This window comes from Phaseolus vulgaris, chromosome 2 (assembly GCF_000499845.2).
Source record: "Phaseolus vulgaris cultivar G19833 chromosome 2, P. vulgaris v2.0, whole genome shotgun sequence".
Taxonomy (NCBI): Eukaryota; Viridiplantae; Streptophyta; class Magnoliopsida; order Fabales; family Fabaceae; genus Phaseolus; species Phaseolus vulgaris.
In genome coordinates, this window is record NC_023758.2 from 27,799,103 (window position 1) to 27,809,305 (window position 10,203).

At 34.8% G+C, this 10,203-nt stretch overlaps 1 protein-coding gene across 4 annotated transcripts; it reads right to left on the minus strand.

Annotated features, from left to right (window-relative positions):
* Positions 1-2,063: 2,063 nt before the first annotated feature.
* LOC137811204 (extra-large guanine nucleotide-binding protein 3-like) lies at positions 2,064-9,242 on the minus strand. 4 transcript variants are annotated; one of them, XM_068612845.1, is made up of 9 exons: positions 8,643-9,242; positions 6,899-7,986; positions 6,493-6,630; positions 6,012-6,116; positions 5,736-5,915; positions 5,222-5,399; positions 3,969-4,213; positions 3,160-3,332; positions 2,064-2,802 (listed from the first exon to the last, which is right to left on the minus strand). In XM_068612845.1, the coding sequence occupies exons 2-9, from the start codon at positions 7,865-7,867 to the stop codon at positions 2,205-2,207; spliced, it is 2,586 nt and encodes an 861-aa protein (XP_068468946.1). In that variant the 5' UTR covers positions 7,868-7,986; positions 8,643-9,242; the 3' UTR covers positions 2,064-2,204. The 4 variants fall into 4 exon arrangements, with proteins under 4 accessions (XP_068468946.1, XP_068468947.1, XP_068468948.1 ...); XM_068612846.1 differs by having other exon boundaries at positions 6,899-7,957; positions 8,643-8,962; XM_068612847.1 differs by having other exon boundaries at positions 6,899-7,925; positions 8,643-8,827.
* Between the last annotated feature and the right edge of the window lie 961 nt (positions 9,243-10,203).

The following is a 10,203-nucleotide window of genomic DNA, read 5'->3' on the forward strand; positions in this document are numbered from 1 at the left end:
TTTTGATAGCAACAACGTTACTGGTTGGTCACTTCGTCAAGTTGAATTTTTGTTCGAAGTGCTTTTCATTATGAGAGCAATACTTTTTTTTTATTATTATCTTAATTTTCTAATGAATTGATAAATGATTCGATTTCGTTATTGCTGAACTATGTTTGAATCATTTGGTTTTGGGTAGGTTTGAATTGTTATTAAATGGATTTACAAGTCTTTATCCCATTGCATGGGATTTAAAAGACAAGTATATTTTTTGAAGTGTTTTCAGGGTGGTTTTTTAGTGTTGATTTTTTGTTGTTTGACCTATTCACAATTTTATTAGAGAATAACATCTAAAAAATGGTTTTTAGAAAGAGAGATGAAAATAATTAAGGTGAACTAAAGAAATATATATTCACAAAAGAAATATTGTAATGCACTTTTATTTTACAAAGTGCAGTTCAGTTGTGGTAATAATATTATTACTTTTGAGCTTGTCATGTACACATCTTTCTAGCTCTTCTTTCTTGTGCCTATCTTTCTAGCTCTTCAAAAAGAAATGTCACTTCCAACTCCATCTGCAAAAGTAGTTGCTACAAATGAAACTAACTTTTAGAGAATGTAACTAGATGCAATTTTTTTTGGAGGGCTAAAATAGATAAAATCTTTCACACTTGGCAGGACTTTTCTGCATAAAATTCTATGGAAAAAAATCATAAGAAACTCATTTCTTACAAATTTTTTTATAGAAAATTTACAGGAAAAGTTCTACTAAGAATTTTTTTTGTAGTAATTGTTTGAGCAGAGCATTGATGGGAGATGATCTGAAGAAAGATTGCTGTTTCAATTGGATTGTAAATTAAATGCAGTGGTTAAGTTAAGGAGAGTAGAGACAGGGTTGAGACTGGTAGGTAGGTGGAATGAGCAGAATGAATATAATGGTCTCAAACAAAGAATGGGTCAGTTTTTGTACATGACTAGACTGCATGTTATTATGCTCATAGTCATATACAATGATGGTACGTTTAATATCACATGGGCATCTCAGTATTTAGCAAACCAAGTCTATGAAAGAACAATAATGCTGACACACAAACAGCAGCAGAGGTGCACCATATGCAAAGGACAAACCCTCTGGAGAATGGCAGCTGCTATAAACATGTGACAACTCTGTTACGACTTAATTTTACTGCATCCTTTAACTTTAGCACACTGGGGGTAAAGTTTAAAGAGTTTCATCTTTTGAGTTTTGGTGTAACATGCTGATTATCCTAGTTCAAAAAGATTTTCAATTCTACATTTATAACTATGCTTTTTGAAACTTATACATCACTAAATTGAGTTGTACTTGTATGATAAATCTTTTTGATACATACCAACCGTTACTTAATTGGATCAAATTTCTCACATTAAACATTTTTTTTTGTAGTGAATTCCAAAACATACCGTAAATAGGCCATTTGCATATGAAACTTTTAGACTTGAGAACAGTCTTGTACTCGTTTGTGTGTGTGTTTGTAGTGGTGAAAATGTCAATTGATTGACGTAATTTTCGGGGCAAAGAATCTGACCGGGGAAAAATTATCTCCAACATTCACAGAAACAACAATAATTGCTTACAGTTTTGGCGTATACTTCACTTTTTGGAATTTCTTCCACTGTGGCACAGAATTGTTACATCACGTGAGAAGCAAAATTTGGTAGAAGAAAATCCATACAGCCGTGTACATTGATTTGATATTGATTTAATTAGACTAGGAATCTTTCAACAATCTTACTTCGATTGAATGCTTTTGTTACAATTTTTCACTTGTTTTTTGTTCTGGTTTTCTGCCATATGCTATACATAATAAGACTTTTAAATGCAAATTCAGTCTGAGACAATTCAATAATCCTAAAGCTGTCAACATATTTTTATTACCTTAGTTTCTTTTTTCACTTTTCTTTATCTTGGTTTTCCATTCTACATTCTCTACTACTGCTAAAGTAAATGCTCCATAAAGTCTGAAGGCACGAGAACCAATTAACAGCGCCACCACATGCAAAGAAAAAAGTAAGCATGCAGATAAACACTACAAAGGTTCAGCTTTAAAGAACTCTACCACAACCATCAATAACTTTCACTTAACATTTCAGAATATGTAAATACCAGAGCACAAGCTGGCCAGCATGTCACATTTTCCACCCTTTTTCAATAGCCAAATAAGAAATTTTTTATGCACACTCATTCACTCTTGTCTGACAAAGGGAGAGGAGCTTATGTCTGTTGTGCTGTAAAATGAATCTTCAGGTGGACCATAGAAATTTTCCTCCTTCTCTTCATCCCATTTGAGGACCTCTTTTATGTACTTGAATGCCTCATCAACAGTTACTCGTTCCCTTGCCCTGGCTTGTGCCACAAAGAGTTTTTTCCCCGTGAGGGATGCATAAAGGTCCTTGAATTTCATAGCAACATAGAAGTAGGCCTGATGGGCCAGTGACTGGTTATTATGGTGTGCACGCACGGGACAAAAATCACTGAACCATTCACATGTATCTAGGGACACCCTGCTAATCTTTTCCTCAAAGATATCATACTTGTTAAGGACCAGAACCAAAGGGGTGTCTTTGAAGCAAGGGTGTCTTACCATGGTCTCGAAAAGCTCCTTGCTTTGTACCATCTTGTTTTGAACAAGTGTTCCACTGCCATTACTGTCTGGGGAAAGCCACAACTGATCATAGTCACTTAGGGAAACGCAAAAGACCACAGCTCGAACGTCTTCAAACATTTCAACCCACTTGCAGCCCTCATTAAGGCCCTTGGCATTTACTCTTATGAGTTGATACCTAAGACATAAAAGAAGGGTTTATTATAGTCTGAGTTTACTTTCTGTTCTTTTTGTGTGTGAGGTGTATGAAGGGTGACCGCAACAACAACAACAAAGTATGTTACAATTGGTTGGAGTCAGCTACATGGATCAAACAATGTCATGAGTAAACAACTTTTCTGACATCATTCTAAATATCACTCAGTGATCCTACGATAAATATAAATATAAATATAAATAACATCACTAGAACTCTTTAACTGACTGAATGACAATGTATGATTTATGTGCCTGATCTCACTAAATGAGACAATACTTTGTTGTTATATTCTATACATCCCTTGACAGGAATTCAAAGAGAATGAGCATAGCTTACTTGGTCAGTGGTGGCAGCTGAGCATCAAGGTTATCTGAATAAGTGTCCGACTTTGGAACACGGTCATCAAGTGAAAACTCCATGAAAGCCAAACCATTTCCCTGAGTGACCCCTTCTGCATATACTATGTCCCTTTCAGAAGGTTCGTATTCATTACTAGATATCTCCACAGCCTGAAGGAAACAAGAGTACATTATCTATCTATACATACTAATACCATAAAGTTTCCTGAAGCTGAAAAGCAAACCGTGCTAGCAAAGTAATAACCATTTGTACTTATCGTACATATACAATGGACTTAATTTATAATAGCATCTATAGATGTTAATAATCAGGAAAAAATAATGACTAAAAAATATTCACATAAAATAGACCATAATTTCAAGATGACTACGGTGATGAGGAGGAAAAATCATGTTGCTTAGTAAGGGTAGGAAACAAGTCAGAATATGTCCCTTATTTCCTCTCCATTATAACCTTTCCATTTTGCTCCTAAAAAGCAAACCCAAGTACACACGGCTTAAAACCTTCATATGGTCCACAATTTTCCTTTCAACAAATTCTAATATAAAAATTGCAAACAAGATCGATATTGCACTGAGATCATAGGTGAAGACACAATCAGCAAACCAATAGCATATTTCGTTATACGGATAAAAAATGTTGGGAATATTACACCTCTCAGAACATAAAATTAGTAAAAAAATGGCAGGAAAAAGAACAGATGGCTGAGGGAAGATTTGGTAAACATCAGATAACTTTAACAGAACAAAAGAGCTCAATTTCAAGGATGACATTTATGCAATTACCCGGCTTAAGAAGTACTCAGCAACTTCTGGAAGAAAGTGAAGTTCATCTTTTCTTTTGAAGGTTTCTTGTATGGCAGGATCCTTCCATACTTCTTCAACTAATGGTGCATATTCACGTGTGGCCGCAGGGAAGAAGGCATCCAAATCCCCAGTGGCTATAATGTCCAGGAGCCAGTCAGAGAAATGTTTTAGCCTTGGGTTGAGGGAATAGATGCATTCACTAGTATTACCTTCACCGTTGCTACCTGAATAGAGATCAAAATCAGGTTATATACTGGAAGCATTATGATGCCATTACAGGACTAACATAAAAGTTGGCTATGTGATTCAACTTTCATTCAGATCTATATTCAGAAACAGTACATTTGCAGCAGCTAAATAGTATTTTCTGCAAACATTGTGTTAACTACCAAGAGCCAGAAATTCAACTAGTCTGATTTAATATCTGGAAAATCAGGGGTAAAAAGAACCACAGCAGATGTGCTGTCTGCCTTAATAAGCAGAAACACTTTACAGTTTATTTAGAAAAGTAAATATTACAATTAACAAAATTATCAATTGTGCAACACATTTTATGAACTAGTTTGTAACATTATGGTATACTTAAAAAAATTTAAACATGGGGTAGTAAGTCATACCCCATTCGATTGGCTGTTCCACATATAATACATTTAAAATTTAATGTCTTCACTAGCTTTTAGCAACGGAGGTTTTTGGTATTAAGGTAAATTTTGTTCATCCCCACAAAATGCTGTTGCACTAAGTTCTTAAATAATAGTTCTAGAAACTTATTAATTTTGGATTTCCCTTTTCATAGAAAAATGATAATTTGATCACATAGAAAGTGTACTTGGAAATCGAGATTAAGAAAAAAGGTTCACACAGAATTTCAGTTGCTCAACTTACCTAGCTACCCTATATTTCCCCAAAATATAGCACAAACAATGATAAAAAAATTCAGGTTTCAATAAAAAAATAACTAAAATTTAGAAATACTGTATCCTATCAATCTAATGAACCAAGCCAGGAAGAAGAGACAGAAGTTCCTTCATCCACGCTCAGGGTTAGGGAGCCTAAGAAATTCAGAGAGCTTAACTGGTTCAAGAACAAATGAAGCGTATAGGTTCTACTAGATGCAGTTGATGATAAGGTATTAAATGAATGTATTTTTCATACCCTGTTTCCTGTTAGAAAAACAGCAAACACATGAAGTGGGAACTTGAAAACTAAATTATCATGGAATGAATTATTACTTGTTTCCATAGTTTGACCAGGAGAACCTTGTTCATTCATTCTAGAAACAGCCTCCTCTTCAAAGCGCTCCCTCCCGTCAAGTAAAATACTAAGATATTTATACATGTTACTCTGGATCATCAGTTTGACATCCTGCAGCTCCTCAGCGGAAAACTTGTTCCCATACATAAACTTGGCCTGCTCAGCAATTGCAAGAGAGCCACAGGAGAATTAAGTTACTAGAAAATCAGTAACAAGCACTAGGACCCAAAAATATGTTTTTATTTTAATTCCATTAGAGTAAATGAAGAGATTACAAAATCTTCTACTCAGTCTCATATCAACTCTATCCCACCTTTTCATCCACCAATAAAAGAATTCAAGAAAGTGGGGAGAAGGGAGGAAAGAAAAAACATTACTAGAAGAAAAGTAAATTTATCAATCAAGTTCTCATGCATCTTTGCTACTGTTGATTTGAAACAACTCAATTCCTTATCTCAGACATGGGTCAAAACATTGGAATAAAAGCCATACCTGCTTAAATATAGTGCTAGTACCGGATCCTTGAATTCCAAGAAGAAGAAGCTTCTGAGTTTTTTTCTGTTCCAGATAAATAGGTACTGTGGTATAGTGACTAGTTTCATCCTTTAGCCCATGAGGCTGACCATGGGGAAAGGGTAGAGAGAATAAGGCACATATGAATCTTGTTGAGGCCTGTCAAGGAAAATGTAAACAGGTCTTTCATTCATATTCTGCATGCTCCTACGAGCGTGAGATGTTCCCACAAAAAAATATTTAGTTGGCAAGTACCTTCTCCCAAATGTTTCCTCTGATATTATTTTGACCTTCCTCCTCATAACGACCATCATCATAAACCCAAAAGTGTGTATCACGAGGACACTGCACATTTGCCAGCTGAAAAATCAAAGAAAAAGGTTAATCCATTGATTCTAGTAATACCATAATCCCATGATAATGATACGGATCATCCAAAGATTAAAAGGGATCCTCATGACACATTTACAGCCTGGTTGTGAATATCTTACTATTGTCCTTATGGATCATCCAAAGATTAGAAAAGTCTTATGGCTAAATCTTTTCTCAGGTATTATGTAAGAATATTTTATCATTTCCAAAATCATCTCAGCTTTGGGAAACAGGTGCAGCCAGTTGTTCGTATCTTGAACAATCTGGTGGGACACCCCAGTGTTTTCATTTTCACTTTCACCTTTGGCATTGCAGATAACTTTAGTAATTATAAGTGGTTAAAATTTAGTAGATAAACACTTACCCTGAGTACCCTCAGTTCAAGTTTTGTGATCTCTCGACCATTCATGTAAACCTCGGTGTTTCCATTACTAGCATTGAGGCTAAGTTTCCCAGTGAAATTCAAGTTTGAACTTATGATTCTGTCAGGTTTTTCTCCTTCCTATTAAATGAATAAAGACAGAAGTTAATTCCCGTTATCCAATGACCAATTGAAATATAGTACTTTGATAAGTTAACCTGATGAATTTAAAAACAAAACTTCTACAAATGCTTGGAAAAATGGAAATATGACATATAGTTTCAGATAACCTGTGAATTTGAAAATATAAATTCTGATACTCCATCCGATACCAAACGGACAAATAATAATCCGTACAAGGGAAAATGGAAGCATAAATATTTTCAGTAATAAAGCATGAATCCATCACCTTTCCCCAGAGACCAGACTCTTTGTCATACCAATATCTACCAGGTTTCAGCTTCCGTGGAGGTAACAAACATCCAAGTAGTTCTGCCATCTCATCTGGCTTCAGGGGCAACCCATTGACGATAAGCTGCTCCGGCCGAAGCTGATTAGCAGAACATTCTTTCTCTGCTTTCATAATTTGCTTGACTTCTAGAGGACTTAACAATCGGGACAACACCCTTGAATATTTACCCAGTTTCAGACGCTTTGATTCATCAATTGGTTGACCAATGCATGTTACACATTTGCGCCCTTCAGGCATTGATCCCATTGCCCTTAGCACACAGTTGCTGCAATACTTGGCATTACACACTATGCAAGACTCCTTAGTTTCCCACTTCCCTTTTCCACACCTATAACAAACTCTTATTTTCTTCTTCTTCCTTTCCTTCAAAACTCCAACATATTCAGAATAAACCGGCTTCACAACCTCCACCTCTTTTCTCTGAGATCTATCAACGGTATTAAAAGTGACAACCGGTGCCCTCTTCACTTCATTAACCACCGGCTGTGGAGGATTACTTGGAGGATTATGTACTGAAGCAGGTGAAGCCGAAGGTGAAGCGGAAGAAAGATCTGGGTTTTGTAAGACAGAAACCACAGAATCTGAGCTTCCTGACACCCTCGGACTTTGATTAGGAGAACTTGTTACACCGGCAATACGAGACACTGGCAGAGGGATTGGTTCAATCACCATAGACCCCACATGGGTATTTGATCTCTGTGATCCAGAGAGTGGCTCAGCAGTGGGAATTGCTCTTGAGTTTCCATCAAGAGGCTCAACTCTTGGCAATTCATATGAAACTGGTGGACCAACATATTCCATGGCTATTGAGTAATCAAGATTAGAAGCATCAACAGGAATGGAAGCACCAGGAGGAAGCATCTTCTTCACTAATTCCCTCCAGCTCTCTCCTCTATTTTGATCCATATTCTTCGTATTCACAAACTCAAACGCCCCTTAAACTTCAAACCGTAAGTTCCTTAATCTTCAGCATCAGATATTACTGTAAGTTACTCACTAAAACAACAGACCCAAGATCCTTGTAACTACATAGAAAACAGCATATATCTTGAGGAAAAAAGAAGAGGTTGAATTATGTTACAGTATGAAGGGGTTTTAGGAGTTTTATTTTGGCAAATATAGAATGAGTCACAGGCATGGCCCTTCAAGCAGCCGCAATCAAACGTTGAAACGTGAACGCCTTCATAGTTGAACGGTTTCATTTGTATTACAAAAAACGAAAAAGGAAAGTATGCTAAACAAAGATAAAATGAAATGAAGTTAAATCAAATTCAACTTATGTTATCTCAGCATGACAACAGACAAAAACACAGAAAACACATGAAAAAGTGAAATATATATACAGTCAAAAATAGAGAAAAAACAAGAACCGAACGTGTAAACCGTTCAACTTTATCAGGCTTAGAAGTTAGTAGGAAAAGAAGAGGGAAGAACGGGTCACAAGTTTTATGTTCTTCGGAGTGTTGAAAAACTCTCTAGAGTCAAACCACTTGCTAATAAATGCCCCCCGAAGAAAACCAATTTAGAAACAGACTCAAATGCTGGAATTTTCAGGCATGGATAAATAAAAAGAAAAGCCAAAAAAGAGAAGGTGAAAAAAACATCACTTTCAAACTTTATAGTGAGAGAAAGGAGGTGGGGGAGAGCTTAGAGAGAGAAAGAAGGGACGATGAGAATGTACCTGAGAAAAGGGACACAATGAAAGCGAATCCGATCTTTAAATCTAAGGTGCTCTCGCTTTTGAGCTCCAAGAGCCAAAAGACAGAGCTTTCCCAAAAGCCACCACCACCATTGTTGAAGGAAAGGAGGAAAAGAGAGAAAGGGAAAGGTGAGGCTCAGAAAGTAAGAAGTAGAAGCTGAAGCAGTAGAAGTAGTAGAAGCAGAAGCACAACAAGATGAGGGTGAAAAATCACTGGGTCCCACTTACCACCCCCATTGCCAAATGCTAATAATCTCACTCTATCTTCTATCTCAAAAATCACACTTTCACAATCTAAAGACTTCTGTAAAATCTTATGTCACAGTTTTAAATAATATAAAAATTACTAAAATAATAATATTGGAATAAAAAATAATGGATTTTCAGTATCTATGTATGTGTTCTTGTATTATACCATCTTATGTCTCTCCACTTATATAATAATTATACATTTACTAAATAAAAATTCATAAACATGGCTTAAATATTGATTTATACTTATAAAATGAAAAGGGGATAATTAAGTAAATTTGAGTATTTGAATGAAGATGTGTGAATGTATAAGATATGATGTTGGTTCTTAATTAAAACAAAAAAAACTGGTCGTGTTGTGATGAGGAAGACAACGAACTCGTGGGGCTATTGTCAGAATCTACATTCCCCACGCGCCTATTCCTCACTCACTGTCATTGCATCACACAGATATTTTTATCCATCAAACTCTTGTTTTGTAGCATAAATTATTCTAATTTTTAATTCATCCAATTTCTTGGAGTTCTGCTCATTTTTATAATATACGACAACCTATAAGTTAGATTAAGATTTAGATCTGATTCAGTTAACCAAATCTATTAAGATATCCACAAATTTATGTAAGTTTCTTTATAAATTAAAAAAAATCAACTTTTTAAAATTAATCAAGCATGGTTACTTTTAATTCATAAATATTTTTTAACTAATTATATATTTTTAAAAAATTATTATGTATAATAAATATTAATTTTAATAGTAGTTTTTAACATTATATGAAAATATTATTTAGAATCAGTTCTAATTTACACTAAATATTACATGTTAAACCTTATATGAAGAATAAAACCCTTAAGTATAAGTAATTTTAAAACGCTTGAGTAGGCGTGTATGATGCACGCGTCACAAATCGTGTGTGGTGTGAGTATGATTGGATTTTCCACACTTCATTTATTGATGTTTCAAACTTTGAATTTTTTGACAATGTCAAAATTAAAGTATTTGTGCCACGTAACCTTATAGGATTCTTATCATGATCAATAAAAAATATAAATAAATAAATAATGTTTTTATACCAATCAAAATGTATCAACTACAAATTAATTGAAAAATCATGCCAAATCTATAATACACTCAAGAAATAATTGTAATTGAATTAATATAATAGAAGCTTAATTAATTGGAAAATAGGGAATCTACGGAAATGAGGAATTGTAATCATGTATTTAATTTTTAAACTTAATCTTAAATTTTTTTTAGCGAGTTAGGGTTAAAATGAGGAATTTTTTTAATT

Excerpts from the sequence above, each read along its gene's own strand:
- LOC137811204 (XM_068612845.1), bottom strand. The coding sequence starts at position 7,867 with ATGGATCAAAATAGAGGAGAGAGCTGGAGGGAATTAGTGAAGAAGATG. Across the intron at positions 4,214-5,221 it reads TGGTCAAACTATGGAAACAA|GTAGCAACGGTGAAGGTAAT; the intron begins GTAATAATTCAT and ends ATCTCTATTCAG. Across the intron at positions 3,333-3,968 it reads CTGAGTACTTCTTAAGCCGG|GCTGTGGAGATATCTAGTAA; the intron begins GTAATTGCATAA and ends TGTTTCCTTCAG.